At 41.3% G+C, this 25,989-nt stretch overlaps 1 protein-coding gene across 4 annotated transcripts in view; it reads left to right on the top strand.

Moving 5' to 3' along the window:
- The window catches only part of PRKDC (protein kinase, DNA-activated, catalytic subunit), a 187,854-nt gene that overhangs the window by 135,207 nt on the left and 26,658 nt on the right, over positions 1-25,989 (top strand). For all 4 annotated transcript variants that reach the window (XM_033203538.1, XM_033203540.1, XM_033203541.1 and 1 more), the window contains exons 64-72: positions 364-502; positions 2,280-2,468; positions 3,100-3,324; positions 4,499-4,607; positions 6,380-6,491; positions 17,955-18,144; positions 21,805-21,979; positions 24,597-24,790; positions 25,608-25,788. In XM_033203538.1, coding sequence (XP_033059429.1) covers positions 364-502; positions 2,280-2,468; positions 3,100-3,324; positions 4,499-4,607; positions 6,380-6,491; positions 17,955-18,144; positions 21,805-21,979; positions 24,597-24,790; positions 25,608-25,788 — 1,514 coding nt within the window. The remainder of the gene's footprint in view (positions 1-363; positions 503-2,279; positions 2,469-3,099; positions 3,325-4,498; positions 4,608-6,379; positions 6,492-17,954; positions 18,145-21,804; positions 21,980-24,596; positions 24,791-25,607; positions 25,789-25,989) is intronic.

Below are 25,989 nucleotides of genomic sequence, written 5' to 3'. Positions count from 1 at the left end.
AGTAGAGATGGGGTTTCACCATGTTGGCCAGGCTGGTCTGAACTTCTGACCTCAGGTGATCCACCCACCTCAGCCTCCCAAAGTGCTGGGATTACAGGCATGAGCCACCACGCCTGTCCCAGATTCCACCTTAAATGCACATCTGAGTAAATTCTGCTTTATGTATGATTAAAGTTATAAAAGCTAGGGGTAACTTCATAGTTTCTTAAATTTTATATTTTTAGCAAAATTAAAGTAACATTTTATGTCTCTTCTTTTGTTAATATAATGTGTGGCAACTTGATTTACTATCATTTCATTAGAATAAATACTTTTAAAATACTGGGGTGTTCATTGATTTGGCCTTTTTGATTTGTTTTGTAGACTGTATAGATCAATTGGAGAATACGACGTCCTCCGTGGGATTTTTAGCAGTGAGATAGGAACAAAGCAAATCACTCAGAATGCATTGTTAGCGGAAGCCAGAAGTGATTATTCTGAAGCTGCTAAGCAATATGATGAGGTAAGATTGATCTCTGGCAAAATATGACATTTACTACAACACTTTTGTTTTCTGCTGAACTATAACTTTGAGCAAAACAAGGTACAGCAGATCCTTGTTGGTTACAATGTTGATGAGGAAGAAAATTGGTTTCCTTATAGGGTGTTCACTTAAGTGAGGGCCTACCATACTGTGAAACTGTATATTGTTTTTCTGTCTGCTCTTACACAGTTTCTATTTGAATAGGTTGTTTTCTTTCAGTTAGTTAAAAAAAAAAAAAATTATAAAGAAGTTGTATTAGGCTGTTCATGCATTTCTATAGAGAAATACCTGACACTGGGTAATTTATAAAGAAAAGAGGTTTAATTGGTTCACAGTTCCACGGGCTATACAGGAAGTATGGTGCTGGCTTCTGCTTGGCTTCAGGGGAGGCCTTGGGGAGCTTTTACTTGTTGGTAGAAGGCAAAGCAGGAGCAGGCACTTCATATGGTGAAAGGCAGTAGTAGCAAGAGAGAGACAGTTGGGGAGGGGGTGCCATATACTTTTATTTATTTAGAGACAGAGTCTCATTCTGTCACCCAGGCTGGAGTGCAGTGGCATGATCATGGCTCCCAGGCTCCAGCAGTCCTCCCAGGCTCCAGCGATCCTCCCACCTCAGCCACCTGAGTAGCTGGGACTTCAGGCATGCACCAACATGCCTGGCTAATTTTTAAAATTTTTTTATAGAGACGAGGTGTCACTATGTTGCCCAGGCTGGTTGGGAACTCCTGAGCTCAAGCCATCATGCCTGGGCCTCCCAGAGTGCTAGGATCATTCATCACCAAGGGAATGGCCCACTTCATTCGTGAGGGATCTGCCCCCATTGATCCAAACACCTCTCACCAGGCCCCACCTCTGACATTGAGGATTACATTTCAACATGAGGTTTAGGTGAGGACACATATTCAAACTACATCAGAGGTAAAGAAGAATCTGGGAAGATGACTCTAAGTTCAGTTTTGTACATTTTGTCAGTGGCTATTCAAGTGTAGGTGTTGAAATTCAGGGTCTGTGACCTGTGAAACTCTTCAATGAGCAGTCCAGGTTTTAAAATCCTCTGCAATTTTCTACAAATGTCCTGTGTTCTAATTTTATTGTAAGAACTTGTTATGTGGTAAATAACCCCGAGTAGAGATATAAATCAAGTTATTGTGATTAAAAGTATTCAGTCTTAGTAATTGGTTAGTTTTAGTAATTGGTTTCATTGGTAAGTTTCTCAGAGAAATGTCTTCTTCCTAGTTAGGATTTGTGTGTGTGTTTGTGTGTGTGTTTCTCTCTCTCAAAACAGGGTCACCCAGGCTGCAGTGCAGTGGCATGATCTCAGCTTACTGCAGCCTCAACCTGCTGGGCCCAGGTGATCTTCCCACCTCAGCCTCCCAAGAAGCTGGGGCTGCAGATGTTTGCCATCACACCTAGCTAGTTTTTGTTTTTTGTAGCGACAGTGTTAAGCCATGTTGCCTAGGCTGGTCTCAAACTTCTGGCCTCAAGTGACCCACCTGCCTTAGCCTCCCACAGTGCTGGGATCACAGGCGTGAGCCAGCGTGCCCAGCTGGGTTTTTCTATTCATTTAGTACTGTGAAATTCCTTTTGGTTTTTCTTCCATTCAGTGTTACTCTGAGTAGCTTCTCTTTTCTCTCTCCTTGCCATAAATCTGAAAAGGATCGTTTTTAGTGTGATTGTTACATTCTTCCTTTTTACATGTTCTCGTTGGTATTCTTTCCAACTTTGTAAAATAATTTTATTAACTTTTCTCCGCCAGGCTCTCAATAAACAAGACTGGGTAGATGGTGAGCCCACAGATGCCGAGAAGGATTTTTGGGAACTTGCATCCCTTGACTGTTACAACCACCTTGCTGAGTGGAAATCACTTGAATACTGTTCTACAGCCAGTGTAGACAGTGAGAACCCCCCAGACCTAAATAAAATCTGGAGTGAACCATTTTATCAGGTGGGTAAAATTATTTTTAAGTGATTGAAATAAATATTTTAGATAGGTGTTTTCTAGTTAACAAAGTTGTTTAAAACGTTTCAAAAACAGGTAGTAGTTGTGAAGCACCAGGGAGTTGCATGACCTGACTCCACCTACAAACCCCATAGTATTGTTAAATCTCTTATCACTTTTAGCTAATCATCTTTTCAAAATGAATGCAATGCATTTTAAAATAAATATTAACATTCCTAGTATGACTACATGGGAGAATATTTACTGTTGTCTCTTACAAGAACTCACCCCAGATCACTGACTACAAGAGGCTCTCCTGGTTTCTCCACACCATACCTATCCTGACTGTGCTTGTAAATTCCTCAGTTTGTATGTAACATCCAAATCATCTTCCAGCTAAAAGTAGTCCCCAATTTTTTGTAGAACGCGTTCCTATATGTTTTGTGGTTACAAAACAAGCTATTTTAGGTGAATTTGTTTTAAAAATTAGAGATTATTGTTTCAGACATCAGACATCATCGCTTTGATTCTAAATCTTGATCTATGAAAGTGTAGCAGAGAATATTACAGAAATAAAATAATTAGACATACTCAAGTTGGCTTTCTGTAGTTACAAGTATATTTTTATGTTCCTTAGGAAACGTATCTACCTTACATGATCCGCAGCAAGCTGAAGCTGCTGCTCCAGGGAGAGGCTGACCAGTCCCTGCTGACATTTATTGACAAAGCTATGCATGGGGAGCTCCAGAAGGCGATTTTAGAGCTTCATTACAGTCAAGAGCTGAGTCTGCTTTACCTCCTGCAAGATGATGTTGACAGAGCCAAATACTACATTCAAAATGGCATTCAGAGTTTTATGCAGGTAATACTATATATTATATATATGTGTCTGTGTGTATATATATATATATTATAATGTGGATCTATCTGAAATATACTTTTTTTAGGATATTTTTAAAACTCAGTAAACTCATGAAAAAAATCAACAAAAATTTTCAAGTACTATTTTCATACCACCTATTTCCTTCTTTCTGTTCTTCCAATAATGCTGTTCATTCTGTCATTTATCTTAATGCCTTTTTTAATCTTTTTTTCCTGTTTTAGAAAGGTTTCATTTTTTTTCCCTTTTGTTACCTTTCTCATACTCTTAAAGAACACTTGAGAGTAGGCTTTTTTTTTTTTGAGACTGAGTTTCTCTTTTGTCACCTAGATAGTGGAGGGCAATGGCACAATCTGGTTCAAGTGAGTCTCCTGCCTCAGCCTCCTGGGTAGCTGGGATTACGGGCGCTCGGCTAATTTTTGTATTTTTAGTAGAGACGAGGTTTCACCATGTTGGCCAGGCTGGTCTTGAACTCCTGATGTCAGGTGATTCACCTGCCTCAGTCTCCCAAAGTGCTGGGATTACAGATGTGAGCCATCGCTCCTGGCCAAGAGTAGACTTTTCTATTTGGGATAGTGGAATGGAAGTTTGTTTACTTTGTGGAGAAGAGTGGGGGTTGATCTTCCCTGATTGTTTTCTGCCACTCTTTCTTTCCTTTTTGCTTTTCTCCAAATCTTTTCCTGACAGTTGTTTGTTTGTAAGTGAATGTCTTGTATAGAGTTTATTAATAACATTTAGCATAGGTTAGTGACATTTAGCATAGAAGCACATTCATTCATTGTTTTCATTTTTATTTAATGTGTTGAAGTTGATTAGCACTCTTGAGGAAGTTTATCAAAAGAAGAATTGGCTTCTGTAGTCAGCAGTTTTACATTATAGGATGTTGGGATTATTAAAACTTGGTGGCAAGTTGAGGCAGTGATAGCCTGGTGATGTCAGTTTTATTGATATCATTGAACCAAAATGTGATTGAAACCTTAAATTATTTTTTTTTAAATTTAAACTGTTAACTGTGTCTGTGACCTAATTATTAACCATTCTGAAGCATATTTATAGAATAATTGCTACATTTCATAATTTAGAGTACTGTTAAAAACTTAAAGTCACAGCTTGGTTTATAACACGTCATTTGTAAATGCCTTTTTTTTTTTTAAAGAATTATTCTAGTATTGATGTCCTCTTACACCGAAGTAGACTCACCAAATTGCAGTCTGTACAGGCTTTAACAGAAATTCAGGAGTTCATCAGCTTTATAAGCAAACAAGGTAATTTTTTTCATCTGTCATTTTTTTCATTTCTAATTGTGGAAGAGTTTTAGCATCTAAATTATTTTCTGCTTAGTGAAAGTGCATGTTTCTTAATGTATGGGTTGGAAACTGTCAAATTTCCTTTACAAATATATATTTTCAGATCATTGAAATAAATGTTTAAAATGGTCAGGCAGTGTTCTGACCAGGGCTGCAAAGTGAAAGAAAACATGCTGCCTACCTTAATGAAGCTTTTGGAGTAGTGGGGTGACTCCAGAGGACACCTGCCCACAAGGGTAGTGGGGCCCACCCTGGCCTGAGAGGGTGCAGGACTCTTGGAGGAGGGTCCTGAGCAGTGGGGAAGAGGCAGGGGCTTGCAGACAGAAAGCTGTGGTGCCCATGAGGTGCACACTGAGGGTACTGGGTGTCCTGGCTTGAAGGGAGGGTGGGAAGGCTGTGGGCAGCAGGGCCCACATCAAGAAGGCCTTTGTATTGCTGATGAGTGGGTTTTATCCCAGTGCCTATGGGAGGTCACCCAAGAATCTAAGGGGAAGAATACATCTTTGCAAAGGTAAAATTTTTATTTGTTAATCTGAATTTCATTTTTGTCTTAAATAATTAAAAATAATTACAAAAGATGCTTTTCAGAATACTGATAAAAACTGATATTTATATCTACCTAGTTATTTTCTATTTTAATTTTGGAAAATTATTTTTCAAGTACATATTAATGATGTATCATTTATTAAGTGCATTCTACTTTCAGGAGCTATGTTAATCTCTTTATCAGTATTACCTAGTCTTTTTTTTTTGAGACGGAGTCTCCCTCTGTCACCCAGCCTGGAGCGCAGTGGCACAATCTCGGCTCACTGCAGGCTCTGCCTCCCAGGTTCATGCCATTCTCCTGCCTCAGCCTCCGGAGTAACTGGGACTACAGGCGCCCACCACCACGCCTAGCTAATATTTTGTATTTTTGGTTGAGATGGGGTTTCACCATGTTAGCCAGGATGATCTGGATCTCCTGACCTCGTGATCCACCTGCCTCGGCCTCCCAAAGTGCTGGGATACAGGCGTGAGCCACCGCACCCTGCCAGTGTTTCCTAGTCTTTATAACAACTTCACAAGATGGATTTTTTTTCTCCTCATTTTTTAGAGGCTTACAGAGATTGAATGACTTGCCTAAGCTTATAAGTAAAAGATTTAAATTTTGAACCCAGAACTGTATTATCTAAGCTTGTGTTCCTGACTGCTGTTTTCCTCCAACAGAAAGAAAACACATTAGCAATGTGAATTTTCAGTTTCATAAAGATTATTATCAATCTCTTTTCTGAGACCCTTGAGGCCAGAATGTTTTAGACACTAGAAATATTATCTGTGTACACGCCAGGGGCTTGGACAGTATTCTATAACTCTCCAGCTTAAGTTACGAATATTAACATTGATGCCATAAACAAAGATTTTTTTTTTGCCAAGAAAATTTACTGCAACCCTGTGAAAATCTTTTTAGTTATCAATGCTTTTTAGATTTTGATATTACAGATGGACTGTGGACCTGTAATAAATGTAAAAGGAATTTGTGCATGTTTATTTCTCCATCCTTAAGCAATTAAGTTTAAATGTTAGAATACATTAAATTTATTATGGTAACTTTGTGTCCTTTTGTGAAAGAAAGGACTTTTTTGTAATTTGGGCAGAAGTCTGAGTTTTCTATTTACTGATAATGACCTTACTTTGTCATTTGGTCTTATAATTGAGCTGTGGGTATAGTCACCCTCTAATACTATTTTTAGGCAATTTATCATCTCAAGTTCCCCTTAAGAGACTTCTGAACACCTGGACAAACAGATATCCAGATGCTAAAATGGACCCAATGAACATCTGGGATGACGTCATCACAAATCGGTAAGACGTGGTCCCTTTGAGTCAAATGTGGATTGTTTTTTGAAATTGTTGGAATGGTTTTTCTTCCAAACCATGGTTTAGAGAAATGTGGGATTTGAGCCTAGTGCAGCTGTTTTCTGTCCTTCCTGTTTCCCATGTAAGTAGTTTCCGATAGAGCTCTCTGTGTCTGCCGTGTCTTCTTTCCCGTTTGCCCTGTGGGGATGCTGCTGTCGGGAGGTACTGGTGGCTGATGCTGAACCTGCACCTCCAGGAAGGGAGACAGGGTCAGTGTGCATTTGCTCCTCTCTCAATGGAATGTTAAGTAGTTAGATGACAACAAAGACGATGACTACATAATGATTTTTATTATCCAGTTTTATAACTAGGATTTTGTACATTCTTGCCTCCTATCTCTCAACTCCATTACACAGTTGTGTCACTTTCCCAGGTCTCAGGTCATTTTCATGTCCTCATCTTCTCCCATCCTGTAACTACCCTGTGGAATCCATAGGGCAGGTGCTAACCATGTAATAAAATCAGAGAGGTTGTGGTTTATTGCATGCAAATGTGCATAGGAAATAGGACTCAAGGACTCTGACTCCAAGTGTCATGTTCTCCCATTATTTCCTCCACTACTACAATTTTTTTTTGTTTTTTTAACTTTTTATTTTGAGATGAGTTCTTCTGGAATAGTTGCAAGAAAAGTAGTCCTCTCCTGGGTGCCTTTAACCCAGATTCACTGATTTTTTAAATAACATTTTAAACATTTTTCCATCTTAGCATTTGTATTTTTTTCTTTTCTACCAGACCCTACATATTATTTATTTTCTGAACCAGTTGTGAGCCTGAGCTGGATACATCCCTTTGCCTTGTTATAGATCAGTGTTTATTTCTTAAGAAAAAGAGTATCTCTTTATTTAACTATAGTTCGGTGATAAACCTCAGAGCTTTCATTTTTCCTCTAAAGCCCAATTTCAGTTTTGTCAATTGTCCCAGTAATGTCCTTTGTGGCATTTTCTCTACCTCTATGACAGGATCAGTACAGAATGATGGACTGCATTTATTTGATGTGTCTGTTTAGTCTCCAAAAGGCTTTGTGTATCCTAATACTGACACTTTTGAGTAATGTGCCTCTGTTTGGGTTTGTCTTATGTTTCCTTATGGTGGGACTCAGGTGATCTGCCTCTGGCCAGGTTAGCAAATCATGCGTGGGGCAGAGTGTCCATCTGCCTTTTACTGGTGATTTTTATTGTTTGTTTTTTTTTTTTTTTTGTTTTTTTTTTTTTTGATACAGAGTCTTTTTGGCCAGGCTGGAGTGCGGTGGTGCAATCTTGGCTCACTGCAACCTCCGTCTCCCAGGTTCAAGTGATTCTCCTGCCTCAACCCCCCAAGTAGCTGGGATTACAGGCACGCACTACCATACATGGCTAATTTTGTATTTTTCAAAATGTTTTGCCAAGCTTGTCTTGAATTCCTGACCTCAAGTGATCCTCAAGTGAGCGTTGGCCTCCCAAAGTACTGGGATTACAGGCTTTACCTACCATGCCCAGCCTGGTGATAATAATTTAGATTGCTTGCTCTCTCCACTGTATGATGCCATTTATTTATTTATTTTTCCTTTCCAACTAACAAATAAATGTGGGAGCTGCTTTGAGACATACAGATGTCCTGCTTCTCCTAAGACTTACCCCTCCATATTTCGCATTTGTGGATGACTCCTGGCCCAAACCAGTGTTGGCAATAATGGTTGCAAAATAGTAACTTCTAACTCTACCATTCATTTATATTACTCTACATCTTATTGTAGGCAGGCACCCTCCCTTCTGTTTACGTACTTATTTACTTTTTAAAGATTATCAGTAAAGACTCAGGGATTCCAATTTTATTTAGTGGGGTATAACCTACTACTGTCCTTATTTATTTTGTGTTCAATTATCTCAGATTTGGCCAGCAGGCTCCCCTTTAAACTGGCAAATCAGGCTCATCTTACCTGTCTTCTCCTGTTTTCTTTTAGAAATGTTATGGATTTAGGTCTCTGATGCATTGGAAGAAAATTTTTGTAAATGGTGTGAGGTAGGGGGTAGCTGTTTACTTTTTCCATATAGATATCTATCTGGCCCCATTTGTTCAAAAATCTTTCATAATTGAGTCCCCTTGGCAATTTTTTGGAAACTCAGTTGATCACGTATGTGTGGGTCTATTTCTGGATGCTCTGTTGTAGCCCTTGCTTTATGTGGTTTTTTTTTTTTTTCACAATAGCAAACTGTCTTCATTTCTATCACTTTATAGTACATTTTGAAGTCAGATAGGATGAGTTCTCAAACTTTTCTTTTTTTTGAGACAGGGTCTTACTCTGTCACTCGATCATGACTCATTGCAGTCTCAACCTCCCAGGTTCAAGCAGTACTCCCACTTCAGCCTCTCAAGTAGCTGGGACCACAAGTGTATGCCACCATGCCTGGCTAATTTTTTTGTCTTTTTTTGTGGAGACAGGGTTTCACTATGTGCCCAGGATGGTATGGAACTCCTGGGCTCAAGCAATCTGCCCGTCTCAGCCTCCCAACATGCTGAGATTACAGGCATGAACCATGGCACCTGGCTCAACTTTGCTTTTCTTTATGAAAACTACTTTATTTTAGTTGATTTGCATTTATATTTACATTTTAGAATCTGCTTGTCAATTTGTATAAAGAAAAACTGCTGAGATTTTTACTGGGACTGTATTGACTATAGTTCAGTTTAGGGGAGTTGCTATCTTAACAATATAAAGTTATCCAGTTCATTAATATGACATATCTATGTTAATTTAGATATCTTTAATTTCAGTGATTGGTATTTTTTCAGTATGGAGATCTTGGATGTCTTTTGTGATTTATTCCTAAGTATTTTATGTTTTTTGGCAGTGTTATAAATGGATTTATTTTCAAAATTGTATCATATTTTCCAATTATTTGCTGCTAATGTAAATTGCTTTTTATATATTAACTTTGTATCTTTGCTAACTTGGTAGTTTTAGTTCTTGTTTTGCAGATTCTCTGGGATATTCTATCGTATCATCTGCATATAGGGTCACTTTTCTTTCTTTCTGAACTTTGTGCCATTTATTTCATTTTCCTGCTTTGTTAAAACCATGAGGACCTCAAGTACAATCTTGAATATAAGTGGTAAAATGAGCATCTTAGTCTTATTCTTGATGTTAGAGAAGACAACTCACTCATTCAGCTTTAAAAAATGGTAATGTTTTTGTAAATGCCTTTTATCAGACTGAGGAAATTCCCTTCTATTCCTGGTTTTCTGAGAGTTTTATTATGAACGCGTGTTGAATTTTATCAATTTTTCTGCATCAGCTTAATCATATTGTTTTTCTCCTTTATTGTGTTTATGAAGTATTACTTTGCTGCTTTTTAAATATGAAGTCAGTCTTGCATTCTTGGAGTAAACCCAATGTGGTCATGATGATCCCTTAAGGATTTTAGCATCTATATCGAAGTGGGATATTGGTCTGTAATTTTCTTTTTTGTAATATCTTCATCAGGTTTTGGTATTAGGGTTATCATGGACTCATAAGATGAGTAAGGCATGTTTCCTTCTCTATTTTAAAAAGAAGTTTATGGCCAGGCGTGGTGGCTCACGCCTGTAATTCCAGCACTTTGGGAGGCTGAGGTGGGTGGATCACCTGAGGTCAGGAGTTCAAGACCAGCCTGACAAATATGGACAAAACTCGTCTCTACCAAAAATATAAAATTAGCCGAGCATGGTGGTGCATGCCTGTGATCCTAGCTACTCAGAGGCTGAGGCAGGAGAATCTCTTGAACCCGGGAGGCAGAGGTTGCGGTGAGGCAAGATTGTACCATTATACTCCAGCCTGGGCAACAAGAGCAAAACTCCGTCTCTAAAGGGGGAGAAAAATTATATAAGATCCTCATTATTTCATACTTGAATATTTGATAGGATTCACCAGTGAAACCTATCCTATTTGGGCATGGGTTTTCTCTTAGGGAAGATTTTTGATAATGTATATAATTTCCGTAGTCGATACTGATCGAGAATTTATTTATTTATTTATTTAATTTATATTTTTTGAGACAGAGTCTCACTCTGTCGCCCAGGCTGGAGTGCAGTGGCGCGATCTTGGCTCACTGCAAGCTCCACCTCCCAGGTTCATGCCATTCTCCTGCCTCAGCCTCCCGAGTAGCTAGAACTACAGGCACCTGCCACCACACCCGGCTAATTTTTTTATTTTTTATTTTTTTTGTTTAGTTGAGACGGGGTTTCACTGTGTTAGCCAGGATGGTCTCGATCTCCTGACCTTGTGATCCGCCCACCTTGGCCTCCCAAAGTGCTGGGATTACAGGCATGAGCCACTGCGCCCGTCCGAGAATTTAAACTTTCTGTTTCTGGCTGGGAATGGTGACTCGCGCCTGTAATCCCAGCACTTTGGGAGGCCTAGGTGGGCGGATCATTTGAGGTCAGGAGTTGGAGACCAGCCTGGCCAATATGGTGAAGCCCTGCCTCTACTAAAAATACAAAAATTAGCTGGACGTGGTGGTGGGCACCTGTAGTCCCAGCTACTCGGGAGGCTGAGGCAGGATAATCGCTTGAACCCAGGAGGTGGAGGTTGCAGTGAGCAGAGATCATGCCACTGCATTCCAGCCTGGGAAACAGAGCAAGATTCTGTCTCAAAAAATATATATGTATATATTTCTTTTTGTGTCATTTTTGTTAAATTGTACTTTTCAATCACTTTGTCCATTTTCTCTTTAAATTTCTGCCTTCCTTACTTGTTTTTTAAAGTAAATTTGTCCATTTCGTCAACATCATCAAATTGTTGGTATTAACAGTCCACATTATTCTCATCCTTTTTATTGTTTGTAGTGTCTGTGGAGGGAACCCCTTTTTCATTCCACATATTGGTTATTTGTGTTCTCTTTTTTAACACTTGATTCATCTGGGTAAAAGTTTGTCAGTTTTGTTCCTCTTTTTCAAAGGACCAGTTTTTGACTTTGTTGATTTTCTTTATTATCTGTTTTCTATTTAATTGATTTCTAGTATCATCTTTACTATTTTTTTCGTTTCCTCTTACTTTGTATTTGCTTTTCTTTTTCTTGTTTCTTTAGGCAGAAACTGTTGATTTTATACCTTTTCTTCCTTGTAATATAAGCATTTAAAGTTACATGTGTCCCTCTAAAGTACTGCTTGCTGCATTCTGCAAATTTTGGTATGTCATTCAGTTCAACGTATTTTTCTAATTCTCATGTAACTTGAGCCATTAAATATTTAAAAGTGTTTTAATTTCCAAATACCTGGGTTTTCTGACTATCTTAGTGATTTCTAAATTCCACTGTGGTCAGAAAACACCCTCTGTATGGTTTCGTTCCTTTTAAATTTTATTGAGACTTCTTTTATGTGCCAACATATGGTCTATGTAAATACCCAATACCCATGTAAATTTGAAAATTTTGTATATTCTGCAGTTCCTGGGTATCAGGTTTTATAAATTTCAGTGAGATCAAGGTAGTCAGGGATACTTTTCAGATCTTCTATGTCTTTACTGTTTGTTTGTGTAGTTCCATCACTGCTGAGATAAGGATGTCAAAATCTCCTGTGATTGTAGAATTGTCTATTTCTCCCTTTAATTCTGTGTAGTTTTACGTACTGTATTTTGATTCTGTTATTAGGCACATACACATGGATAACTGCTGTCTTCCTGATGAAATTATTTATTTGTTTTTATTACACTTTAAGTTCTGGGGTACATGTGCAGAATGTGCAAGTTTGTTACATAAGTATACACATGCCATGGTGGAAATACTTTTTTTTGAGATGGAATTTTGCTCTTGTTGCCCAGGCTGGAGAGCAGTGGCATGATCTTGGCTCACTGCAACCTGCACCCCCCCAGATTCAAGCCATTCTCCTCCCTCAGCCTCCCAAGTAGCTGGGATTACAGGCATGTGCCACCACACCCAGCTGATTTTGTATTTTTAGTAGAGATGGGGTTTTGCCATGTTGGTCAGGCTGGTTTCGAACTCCTAACCTCAGGTGATCTGTCCACCTCGGCCTTCCAAAGTGCTGGGATTACAAGCATGAGCCACCATGCCCTGTCAAAATACTGCTTTTATCTTTATGAAGTAATGATATATTGATGTGTGTGTGGATGGATTTCATGTATGTTTATGAAGTAACATATAATGAAAACACCACTAGATTAAATTGTACTTTAAACAGTCATACATATTCTAAAGAACATATGTGGTTTTTGTCACGTATTCTTTAGAACGTAAGTATATGTCTTTTATTATACTTACCACTCTGTACTCATCATTTATTCCTAAGACCCAAGTTTTTCTCTTGTGTCATTTTCCTTTAGACTGAAAATCTTCCTTTAGCAGTTCTTGTAATGCAGGTCTACTTGTGATGAACTCTTGTTAGTTTTTTCCTTCTCTGAAGATATCTTTATTTCTGTGTCATTCTTGAAGGACACTTTCTCAGAATGTAGAATCTGGGTAGATTCTCCCTGCCCCTTGTAGTATCTTTTGGCCGCTATGTCTCTGAAGATGATGTCCTCGCTATTCCTGTTGTTGTGGCTCATATGTGATGTGTCATGTTTTTCTGACTGCTTTCAGGATTTTTTTCTTTATCATTGGTTATCAGCAGTTTGATGATGATGTGTCTAGGCCTGGTTCTGTTTGAATTTATCCCATCTAAAGTTCACTGACTTTCTTGAATCTGCACATTTTTGTCACCAAATTTGGGGAGTTTTTGGTCATTGTTTCTTCAAATACTTTTTGTCCCAATTTCTCTTGGTCTCGTGGGAATCCAGTTAGACATACGTCATGCCTTTTGACATTGTTCCATAAGTTCCTGATTCTGTTCATTTTTATTCATTCTTTTTGTTGTTTATTCATCAGATTAGATAATTTCTATTGATTTGTCTTCAATCTTACTCTTGCTTTCTTTTGTGTTACTCGTTCTTCTAGGAAGTCCGTCTAGTGACTGTTTTATCTTAGGTATTATATTTTGCAGTTGTAAAATTTCCATTTGGTTTATTAAAAAATATTTCCTCTTTTTCTGCTGAGATACTCACCCTTTCATTTATTGCATGTGTTTTTTTCTTGACCTCCTGGAGCATAGTTAAAATAGCTGCTTTAAGGTCCTTATATTATCATTCCAACATATGGGTCAGCATAGAGTTAGCATCCATTTTCTGTTGAGATGGATACATTCTCTCGATTCTTTTTATAAGTTAATTTTTGAATGTAATTTGTGAATATAGTAGTCCCTTCTTATCTGTAGGAGATACGTTCATAGATCCCCAGTGGAATCCTGAAACCATGGATAATACCAAACCTTATGTATACTGTTTTTTTCCTATACATACACACATATGATAAAGTTTAATTTATAAATTAGGCACAGTAAGTAACAATAATAACAATAATAAAATAGAATAATTCAAACAGTATACTATAATAAAAGTTATGTGAATGTGGTCTGTCTCTCTCAAAATATCTTATTATAGCACTATATCTCCAGTAACTGAAGCCAGGGAAAGCAAAACTGCAAGTAAGATAAGGAGAACTACTGGATTCTCTTGCGTAGATGCTGGCTTATAATTCTCTAGCTGGCGATCTGTTTAGATAGTAGGCTCTGTCTTGCCTTTTGTTGATTGAAACCTCAGTTCCTTTCCAAACCTATGCTGTTTTGAGTCTGTCTGTACATGCATACTTCAGGGCAGCCTGAGTCTGGTGGGTTCATGTGCAGAACTAGAGGATTTTTCTCTGGTTCTCTCCCCTCCAGGATTCTCCCTGTAGCAGCTGTCTGCCTGGGCTCCTTTTCTTGTTCCCCTGGGTAGAATGCAGCAGGCTAGCCTTAAAGATCTCAATCACATTGCCACCACACTCCACAGGGTCAAAAGGGAATAAAACAGAGAGGAAACAGGAAGCCCATGCCAATAGGAGATCCTCCCAGTTTTGATTCCCTGCACATACAGTCTGCCATCTTTTATTCACTCAGAGTTCTTGGGGAGTTGTATTTTATCCAGTTTCTAGTTGTTGTCAGCAGAGGATAGGCCCCAAGGAGTTCCCAGTGCCATACCAGAGCCAGACTCTGTTGTTTTTAGAAAAGATGGTTCTCGGCCGGGCGCGGTGGCTCAAGCCTGTAATCCCAGCACTTTGGGAGGCCGAGACGGGCGGATCACGAGGTCAGGAGATCGAGACCATCCTGGCTAACACGGTGAAACCCCGTCTCTACTAAAAAATACAAAAAACTAGCCGGGCGAGGTTGCGGGCGCCTGTAGTCCCAGCTACTTGGGAGGCTGAGGCAGGAGAATGGTGTAAACCCAGGAGGCAGAGCTTGCAGTGAGCTGAGATCCGGCCACTGCACTCCAGCCTGGGCGGCAGAGCGAGACTCCGTCTCAAAAAAAAAAAAGAAAAGAAAAGATGATTCTCTTCTTGGTTTGTTCTCTCTGATTTGATGTGAGAACATGTCATGCAGTGTAACTGTTCTCTGTGTTTGTTTAATTTGTTCCCTCTGTCTGGGACTCTCTTGTCAACTCTACTCCTAAAATTGCATGCACCCTTCACAGCCCAAGGGAGTCTGTCTCATTCTGTGGATGTTCCCACCTCCCTTTCCTGAAATACCAAGCACTTTATTCACCCTGGTAGGAGACATTTATGGATTCAGTAATTCATTATTTATTGAAATGTTAATCTAGTACCCACTTGTATTTATTGTTATGATTATAAACAGTGAAAGCTTAAAATCAGTGGCAGCTTTGGGGAATGAGCCAGCACTGTGGTTGGTGTGGGGATGAGGAGCACAGAGCAGTGTGGTAAGAATAGGAAATGGCCAGCGAGGCTTGTATCTTGGGAGTAACAAAAAAAGAGAGAAAAGGAAAAAGAGATGTGAAACATGATGGTTTATCTGCCTACAGTGTTTCTTTCTCCCCTCCCCTCCCCTCTCCTCTTCTTTCCTCTCCTTTTTTCCTTTCCTTTTCTTCTTTCCTTTCTTTCCATGCACAGGGTCTTGCTCTGCCACCCAGGCTGGAGTGCAGTGGTGCAATCGTAGCTCACTGCAGCCTCAAACTCCTGAGCTCAGGCGATCCTCCTGTGTAGCTGGAAATACAGGCTCATGCCACCATGCCCAGCTAATTTTTACATTTTTTTGTAGAGATGAGGTATCACTATGTTGCCCAGGGTGTTCTCGAACTCCCTGGCCATAGTGTTTCTAAGAAATTGGAAATCAGTTCCTGGAAGAATAACAGAAATTTACTTGATTGTTGATCAGGGATGAGCTTTATATATTGGGGCCCTTTGTCAGTGTTACTAATATTAATGGAAATGAAATTACTTGGACAGAGTCATACATGTAAATTATGATTCAAATAAAAATAATTTTGAAGTTGGGTATGGAGGCACACACCTATTGTTTCAGCTTCTTGGGAGGCTGAGGCAGGAGGATTGCTTGAGCCCAGGAATTCAAGGCTGTAGTGTGCTATGATTACTAGTTATCTGTGAATAACTACTGTACTACAGCCTGGGCAACATAGTGAGTCCTGTTTCTAAAATAATAATTTAGTAGCAACCTAGACTTACCTTTTAAATTTTCATGGTTGGGCATGGTGGCTCATACCTGTAATCCCAGCCTTTAGGAGGATTCCTTGAACCCAGGAGTTTGAGACCAGCCTGGCAACATAGCAAGCCCCTGTTTCTACAAAAAAATGTAAAACTTAGCTTGATGTGGTAGCATGCACCTATAACCAACCCCAGCTATTTGGGAGGCTGAGGGAAGAGGACTGTGTGAGTTTAGGAGGTCGAGGCTGCAGTGATCTGTGGTTGCACCACTACGCCCCAACATGGGCAACAGAGCAAGACCCTGTCTCAAAAAAATAAATAAATAAAAAGAAAAAATTTCAGTGATTATAAACTGTTTACTGTTACATATTTATCACCTTAAGTTGGGACATATAAGTAGGAAAATGGCTCAACACAGGGTATGATACCCATTCTTCAAAAGATAAAATATAGGCCAGACATGATAGCTCACTCCTGTAATCCCAGCACTTTGGGAGGCCAAGGTAGGCAAATTGCTTGAACCCAGGAGTTCAGAACCAGCCTGGGCAACACGATGAAACACGATTCTACAAAAAAAAAGAATTAGCTGGGCATGGTGGCCTGCGCCAATAGCCCCAGCTACTCAGAAGGCTGAGGTAGGAGGTTGGCTTGAGCCCAGGAGGTGGAGCTTGCAGTGAGTTGAGCACTGCACACCAGCCTGGGTGACAGAGCCATACTCTGTCTTCAAAAAAAAAGAAAAGAAAATGGTGAGGTTGAACATTTTATTCTGTGCAACTGGAAGCATTGAGTGATATATGAAAAGTACTGTTAAAATATCACTGGTAGCCGGGCATGGTGGCTCACTCCTGTAATCCCAGCACTTTGAGAGGCTGAGGCGGGCAGATCATGAGGTCAGGAGTTCAAGACCAGCCTGGCCAAGATGGTGAAACCCCATCTCTACCAAAAATACAAAAATTAGCTGGACGTGGTGGCACGTACCTGTAATCCCAGCCACTCAGGAAGCTGAGGCAGGAGAATCACTTGAACCCAGGAGGCAGAGGTTGCAGTGAGCTGAGATCGTGCCACTGCACTCCAGCCTGGGTGACAGAGGGAGACTCTGTCTCAAAAAAAAAAAAAAAAATTATATATATCTCATTGGTGATCTTTAAGGAGTTGTTTTATGCAAATGGAGAGTAAGTCAATACCTAGAGTGTATATTTTTGGTTTTAAATGTGAACAAAGGCTGGGCGTAGTGGCTCACACCTGTATCCCAGCACTTTGGGAGGCCAGAGCAGGTGGATCACCTGAGGGTCAGGAGTTCGAGAGTAGCCTGGCCAACATGGTGAAACCCCCTCTCTACTAAAAATACAAAAATTATCCGGGGGTGGTGGTGCACGCCTGTAGTCCCAGCTGCTCAGTAGGCTGAGGCAGGAAAATCGCTTGAACCCGGGAGGTGGAGGTTGCAGTAAGTCGAGATCATGCCACTGCACTCCAGCCTGGGTGACAGAATGAGACTCCATCTCGAAAAAGAAAAAAGGGTAGACCGAGCACGGTGGCTCACGCCTGTAATCCCAGCACTTTGGGAGGGCGAGGCGGCCGGATCACGAGATCAGGAGATCGAGACCATCCTGGCTAACATGGTGAAACCCTGTCTCTACTAAAAATACAAAAAATTAGACAGATGTGGGGGCGGGCACCTGTAGTCCCAGCTACTCAGGAGGCTGAGGCAGGAGAATGATGTGAACCTGGGAGGCGGAGCATACAGTGAGCCTAGATCGCGCCACTGCACTCCAGCCTGGGCGACAGAGTGAAACTCATCTCAAAAAAAAAAAAAAGAACAAACATTTACTAAGGTGTAGAATTTCTGCCTGTAATCGCTACCCAGCAGCTTCCTATTCCTGAGTCTGACATTGTCTCATTTTTCTTTGTGTAGATGTTTCTTTCTCAGCAAAATAGAGGAGAAGCTTACCCCTCTTCCAGAAGATAATAGTATGAATGTGGATGAAGATGGAGACCCCAGTGACAGGATGGACGTGCAAGAGCAGGAAGAAGATATCAGCTCCCTGATCAGGAGCTGCAAGTTTTCCATGAAAATGAAGATGGTAGACAGTGCCCGGAAGCAGGTGGGTACTCATGTCTGTCTTTCCTGCTGTGTCACAGGATTTTGCTAAATTAGCTTTTCTCTTAATTTTAGCTTTTCTTTATAGTCTGAACCTTAAAATAATTGAGTAGGTGTTATTTTTTTTCTCTCTTTATAAGTAAACTGGGCTGGGTGCAGTGGCTCACACCTGTAATCTCAGCACTTTGAGAGGCCAAGGCAGGCGGATCACTTGAGCCCAGGAGTTAGAGACCAGCTTGGGCGACAGAGTGAGATCCTGTCTCAAAAAAAAAAGGAAACTTGAAGGAGCACTTACTCGAAAGTCTCCAGAAAGCCTCTAGAGTTTATTATATTCCTGTTAATCATTTCAAAATGAATCCTTACCAGTTAGTTACAAATTATTTTTAGGTTTACTTTGTAGGAATTATCGCTTAATACTAGGACCCTTTCTTGATATTAAGTATATACATTGCTTAAAAATTGCATGTAATCTATTTAAATGTATATAATTTTTAAACATACTACAGAAGCTTGCTATGTTAATGACCCTGTATCGGTTGCTATTGCAAGGCAAAGGATGATATTCTAGTAGAAATAATATTTCTTTTTTGTAGGTTTAAATGCTCATTTATAGATTTTTCTTTGGATGAGTGTAATATCAAGTAAGAATTTTTATATTGCAAATAATAGAAAATCCAATTAGAGGCAGGCAGAGCAGGAACTGGATGAGAGAAGAGCAGGGTGTGGCCAGAAGGGGTGATCTGAACTAGAGGATTTAGTGGTGAGGGAGTTGGGGTCATGGGGAGAGGACCCCAGTGTAGTTAGGAAACTGGCATGGTGAGGGGAAAGACATGTTCCCTGCCATTATTACTATCTAGTGAGAGTGGGGGCTGCACACATGATGACAACAGCACTGGTGGGCAAAGAAGAGAGATGTCAGCAAAGCCTGGTGGGCGCAGGGAAGAGAAGAGCTTCCACCTTGGACAGGGAGGTGTCTGGGGAAGGGGGCTGTGATTTAGGGTAGGCTTTATGGGTATGGAAAGATTTGCACATGGAGAGGAGAAAGGTATTCCAGGAGTCACACACACAGAAACATGAAAGTGAGAAACAGAATGCAGAGTCTTACGCTGGGTTTACAGAGGGCGAGAGACTACATCCTTGCAGGGTTCAGGAGGCCATTGAAGGTTCCATGCATGCTGGCCAGTTGTAAGCTGTGTGGGAGATTGACAGCTCTGGGGAAAGCAAAGACAGAGAAAGACCAGGAAGCTCCACATTAGGGGAGTGGGGTGGGAGTGAGCAGGGCAAGAGAGGTGCTCTGTAAGGAGATCCAGGACAACCTGAGGTGACAGGAGTGATGAGAGTGTCTGGCTGGGAACAACTTGGATTTCTCTCCTGGGTGGTTGAAAGGGCAGTAATTAGGAAAACCAAAGTCTGATGAAAATGTCTTTTGAAGCTTGAGAGAGAATTAGAGGTGTAGATTTAAGAAGACATTATATAAGCAACTAAAAAATAGGTCAATTGTATTCAGAATTAAAACTATCGTGCATTACCTGAGAAGCCAAAGAATGTATAAAGACAACTCATGTAATGGGAGAAACTATTTGCAGGTCACATATCTGATAAGGGTCTAGTATCCAGAATACATAAAGAATGCTTCACAACTGAACAGTAAAGAGTCAAACAACCTAATTAAGAAATGGGCATGAAGTGTTTGAATACACATTTCTCCAAAGAAGATAGGCAAATGGCCAACCAGCTCATGCAAAGATGCTCAGTGTCACTAGGCTTGAGGGAAATGCAAATCAAATCCACAATGAGACACCGCTTCACACCCACTGTGATGGCTGGAAGCAAACACACAGATGACAAACCTTGGAGAAGATGTGGGAAACTGGACTTGGAGAAGATGTGGGAAACTGGAAACCTTCTGAACTGCTGGTGGGAATGTAAAATTGTGCATCTGCTGTGGAAAACAGTCTGGCATTTCCTCAAAAAGTTAAACATAGAGGCTGGTCCAAGTGCAGTGGTTTTTACAACTAATTGATCACAACCATTTACCAGATTTCTTTGTTGATTCTCCACTTCTGATGCTTCACTTGACTATACTTAAAGAAAAATAAATGTCGAGGCCGGGCCCTCACGCTTGTAATCCCAGCACTTTGGGGAGGCCGAGACAGGTGGATCACCTGAGGTCAAGGGTTCAAGACCAGCCTGACCAACATGGTGACACCCTGTCTCTACTAAAAATACAAAAATTAGCCGGACTTGGTGGCACATGCCTGTAATCACAGCTACCCAGGAGGCTGAGGCAGGAGAATCACTTGAACCCGGGAGATGGAGGTTGCAGAGAGCGAAGATTGTGCCACTGTGCTCCAGCCTGGGTGACAAGAACAAAACTTTGCCTCAAACAAACAAACAAACAAAAACAGCTGAACCTAGAGTTACCTTATGACACAGCAATTACACTCCCAGACCCATGAGAAACAAAAGCTTAAGTTCACATGGAAATTAATACACAAATGTTGACAGGAACATTATTCAAAATAGCTGGAAGGTGGCAGCAACCCAAATAAGATGTGGCATGTCCAGCCAGGTGCAGTGGCTCAGGCCTGTAATACCAGCACTTTGAGAGGCCGAGGCGGGCGGATCACTTGAAGTCAGAAGTCCGAGACCAGTCTGGCCGACATGGAGAAACTCCGTCTCTACTAAAAATACAAAAATTAGCTGGGCGTGGTAGCACATGCCTGTAATCCCAGGTACTTGGGAGACTGAGGCAGGAAAATTGTTTGAACCCAGGAGGCACAGGTTGCAATGAGCTGAGATCACGCCATTGCACTCCAGCCTGGGTAATGAGTGAAACTCCATCTCAAAAAAAAAAAAGTGGCATGTCCGTGCAATGGAGTATTATTCAGCCATAAAGAGGAAAGAAGAGCTGACAGGTGCTACAACGTGCATGAACCTGGAAAACATCATGCTAAGTAAAAGAAGATGCCATCACCACTTATTTTCTGATACCATTGTTACAAAATGTCTGGTGTAGGCAAATCCATAGAGAAAGGAAGGAAATTTATGGTTGCCAATGGCTGCGTAGTGACTCAGAACAAACAGTGAGTTTCTTTTTGGGGTAATGAAAATGTTCTGGAATTAGGGGTGGTGGTTGCACAACTTTGTAAATATACTCAAAAATACTGAATTGTACCCACCTTGCCCCCACCTTGTTTTTTTTTTTTTTTGACAGTCTTGCTCTGTTTCCCGGGGTAGAGTACACAGCAACTCACTGCAGCCTCAACCTCCCAGGTTCAAGTGATCCTACTACCTTAGTGTCCAGAGTAACTGGGACTACAGGCACGAGCCATGGTGCTGGCTAATTTTAAAAATTTTTTTAGAGGCAGGGCCTCACTATGTTGCCTAGTCTGGTTTCAGACTCCTAGACTCAGGTAATCCTCCCTCCTTGGCCTTCCAAAGTGCTGGGATTACAGGCCTGAGCCAGTAAACCTGGCCTGAATTGTACTCTTTAAATATGAATTATATCCCAGTGATACATTTAGAGACATAATTGAAGCTAAAGAAATAGATTTGTTACTCTCCGGTGGATTGTGTCGTGCAAAGGGGGAAGCAGGCCAGTTTGAAACTTCTGTCACTTGTGTATAATCATACCACCTTCTCTCTTTTTCTATTAATACAGAACAATTTCTCACTTGCCATGAAACTACTGAAGGAGCTGCATAAAGAGTCAAAAACCAGAGACGATTGGCTGGTGAGCTGGGTGCAGAGCTACTGCCGCTTGAGCCACTGCCGGAGCCGGTCCCAGGGCTGCTCTGAGCAGGTGCTCACTGTGCTGAAAACAGTCTCTTTGTTGGGTAAGTTGACCACTTTTATCCACATACATCTTAGAGGGCTGTGTTATATTGTCTTATATATTTTCTTATTCTTTATGCTGCATCATCTGACATTTGGGAGGTAAATCTTTGCAGCAATTTTAGTGAATATAGCAAAGTGAGCCAGAGAATGATAGTTTAATTATTTTGAAAACTTTGTTTGCATATAAGATATAAACAAACATGAAAAGCCATTTCAGCCTGGGTGCAGTGGCTCACGCCTGTAATCCCAGCAGTTTGGGTGGCCAAGGTGGGTGGATCACGAGGTCAGGAGATTGAGAACATCCTGGCCAACATGGTGAAACCCCATCTCTACTAAAAAGAAAATTAGGCCGGGCACGGTGGCTCACACCTGTAATCCCAGCACTTTGGGGGACTGAGGCGGGTGGATCATGAGGTCAGGAGATTGAGACCATCCTGGCTAACAAAGTGGAACCCTGTGTCTACTGAAAATACAAAAAAATTACGCCAGGTTTGGTGGTGGGCGCCTATAGTCCCAGCTACTTGGGAGGCTGAGGCAGGAGAATGGCGTGAACCCGGGAGATGGATCTTGCAGTGAGCTGAGATCGTGCCACTACACTCCAGCCTGGGCGATAGAGCAGGACTCCATCTCAAAAAAAAGAAAAACAAAAACAAAAACAAAACTACCTGGGCGTGGTGGCAGGCGCCTGTCTGTAGTCCCAGCTGCTCTGAAGCCTGAGGCAGGAGAATCGCTTGAACCTGGCAGGTGGAGGTTGCAGCGAGCCCAAATCGCGCCACTGCACTCCAGCCTGGTTGACAAGAGCAAAACTCCGTCTCAAAAAAAAAAAAAAGCTATTTCCTCCTAAAATAATGTAGTCTTTAAGACTACATTAAAGGAGGAAAGCTTTCTTGGGCGGGTTTGGGTCTTGTCCCCTGCTCTGTTGCCCTGTGTCTGAGGATGTGTGCTAGTATTCTGATCAGGCATGATCCAGCTGGGTTCCTAGACCAGCTCTGAAGTATCAGCCTCAATAAAGGTGTCTAGGGGAGAAGCACTCTTTTACACTGATCCCAGGAGGAGAAGATCATTCTAGTCGGACTTGTTGGCATGCACCCTTTGTCCCAGCTACTGGGGAGCCTGAGGCGGGAGGATGGCTTGAGATCAGGAGTTCGAGGCTGCATTGAGCCATGATTTGCCTGTGTGAGTTGCCACTGTATTCTGGCCTGGGCAACATAGTGAGACCCTGTGTCTAAAAAAAGAAGAAGAAAATTATCCTGATTATTGCTACATAATTATATGGGTTTTTTTGAGGGGAGGAGGAGGAGTTTGCTGATGTTAATATTAGTGTCCATATACCCATATAATAATAATTACACAGTTAGAGTATGGTTGTAGTTCGTAACAGCCTTGCATGATAAGCAGGGCCAGTAGTTGTGATCCTGTATGTGAGATAACTCTGGCAGAGAACTGTCAGACCATAGGCAAGGAGGGCATGTGGTTGATCAGGCCTCCTAGTTTCAACACTGTTACCGCACCTCTGGACACTGCAGACTTAACCAGCGCTGATCCAGCTCCTTGCCCAGAACCACACAGTCACAGCAGAACTAGAACTTTAAATGCAGCAGTGCCTGTTGTTTCATTTGCTGTGGGCCACAGTGCCAATTTAAAGACCTACCCTGGATTATTAATTTATGTACAAACACAGTACCCGTTTCCTATTCTTTATAACAGAATTAGGTGCTTTGAAAAATTGCAGAATGATGATGCTTGAATAAAAAGTTAATTAATGAAAGTTTCAATTGCTTAGTCTCTGTGGACTTTGATACAGTTACTTCTTTTTTTTTTTGCGACGGAGTCTCGCTCTGTGGCCCAGCTGGAGTGCAGTGGCCGGATCTCAGCTCACTACAAGCTCCGCCTCCCGGGTTTACGCCATTCTCCTGCCTCAGCCTCCCAAGTAGCTGGGACTACAGGCGCCCGCCACCTCGCCCGGCTAGTTTTTTGTATTTTTTAGTAGAGACGGGGTTTCACCGTGTTAGCCAGGATGGTCTCGATCTCCTGACCTCGTGATCCGCCCGTCTCGGCCTCCCAAAGTGCTGGGATTACAGGCTTGAGCCACCGCGCCCGGCTGATACAGTTACTTCTAACAAAGAACATTTTTCATTAATATGTGAGTTCAAGAAATTCCCTAGCCAGTATTTGAAGTCAGTTTCTTATACTTTCAATATTTATTTTTATTAATTTATTAATGGAAAACTTTAGGCCAAGCATGGTGGGTCATACTTGTAATCTCAGCATTTTGGGAGGCCAAAGTGGGAGGATTGCTTGAACTCAGGAGTTCGAGACCAGCCTGGGCAACATGGCAAAACCCCATCTCTACCAAAAATACAAAAAATAGCCGGGCATAGTGGTACAAGCCTATAGTCCCAGCTAATTGGGAGGTTGAGGTGGGATGATCGCTTGAGCCCGGGAGGCAGAGGTTCCAGTGAGCCAAGATCGTGTCATTGCACTCCAGCCTGGGTAACAGAGGGAGACCCTGTTCCAAAAACAAAAGAAAACTTTTGTAGACAACGAATTTCTTCTTTTTAATTATACACACAGTGTTTGTTTTTGTTTTGTTTGTTTGTTTTTTTAATCCAACAGATGAGAACAACGTGTCAAGCTACTTAAGCAAAAATATTCTGGCTTCCCGTGACCAGAACATTCTCTTGGGTACAACTTACAGGATCATAGCTAATGCTCTCAGCAGTGAGCCAGCCTGCCTTGCTGAAATCGAGGAGGACAAGGCTAGAAGAATCTTAGAGCTTTCTGGATCCAGTTCAGAGGATTCGGAGAAGGTAATACTGGAAGAATGTTTTATGCTAGTGTGCTGTGTATGTCTTCAATGTGCAGTGTTCAGGCTACAGGAAAGTAATAGGGTATTGCTTTGTGTTTTTAAAATATATTTGACAGTTATGCACAGCCAATTTTCTTATGTGGAAAATTGACATTCTTTGTGCTTCCTATTTATTTGAATGATACAAATTTTTTAATATTAAAAGTCATGAATTTTAATTTTTTTTGGATTGAAAGAACTGTGGACAGTTCTTTTATGACTTTTGTTTATTAAATTTCCCCACCCATCACCATTCAGACGTCCCACTAGCTTACGGAACAAATCAGCCTTTTCTGCTTTTTTATTTAGTGCCTGCTTTGCTTAGCTTCCTGCCGATTATTTTGTTTTTTCAATAGTTACCTGCTTCCTTCTCATTCACTATGTCCTGCCTCACCTCAGTTGTGGGGCCTTCTCTTTTCCCTCCATGATGCTACCAGCGTCTGTGCAGGACACTGAGGGCAGGGGCCAACTTCCATCTCCCTCTTATATTCCCGACAGCCATGCACTCCACTGACCAGACCCAGCTCTGTGTTGCTTGTGCACCATCTGGCCTGCACTGGGCTTGCATTTTTGTTTGGCCAGTTGTTATGTGCTGAGGATCTTACTGGAATTGCTTGCTCCTTCACAGCCAGTGTGGACTCTTGTTTTTCCAGTTCCATAGCTTCAGTGTTATTTTGGAACTGTTGATCCATTTATGTGTCATGAGTCACAAATGGAAAGCAGAATTCTTTGAGAAAACTTCAGTCATGCTCATGGGTTGAGGTCTCTGTGAATTCCAGGTGATCGCGGGTCTGTACCAGAGAGCATTCCAGCACCTCTCTGAGGCTGTGCAGGCAGCTGAGGAGGAGGCCCAGCCTACCTCCTGGAGCTGTAGGCCTGCAGCTGGGGTGATTGATGCTTACATGACGCTGGCAGATTTCTGTGACCAACAGCTACGCAAGGAAGAAGAGAATGCATCAGGTGAATTGCAAAATTAAAAAGCTAGTGTTCCATTATGTCAGCATAAAGTCTTATGAATTTTGTACATACCTTTGGTCTCCTATTTGTTTTCAAATTACAAATATTTTGAAAATCCTATTGTCTTTTTAAGAGACAATGGCAGCCAGGTGCAGTGGATCACTTGAGGCCAGGAGTTTGAGACCAGCCTGGCCAACGTGGTGA

The sequence above is a fragment of the Trachypithecus francoisi genome, unplaced genomic scaffold (genome assembly GCF_009764315.1).
Source record: "Trachypithecus francoisi isolate TF-2019V2 unplaced genomic scaffold, Tfra_2.0 Lachesis_group7, whole genome shotgun sequence".
In the NCBI taxonomy this organism is placed as follows: Eukaryota; Metazoa; Chordata; class Mammalia; order Primates; family Cercopithecidae; genus Trachypithecus; species Trachypithecus francoisi.
Note: the sequence above shows the minus strand (reverse complement) of the source record. Positions and strands in the feature narration are given on the sequence as shown.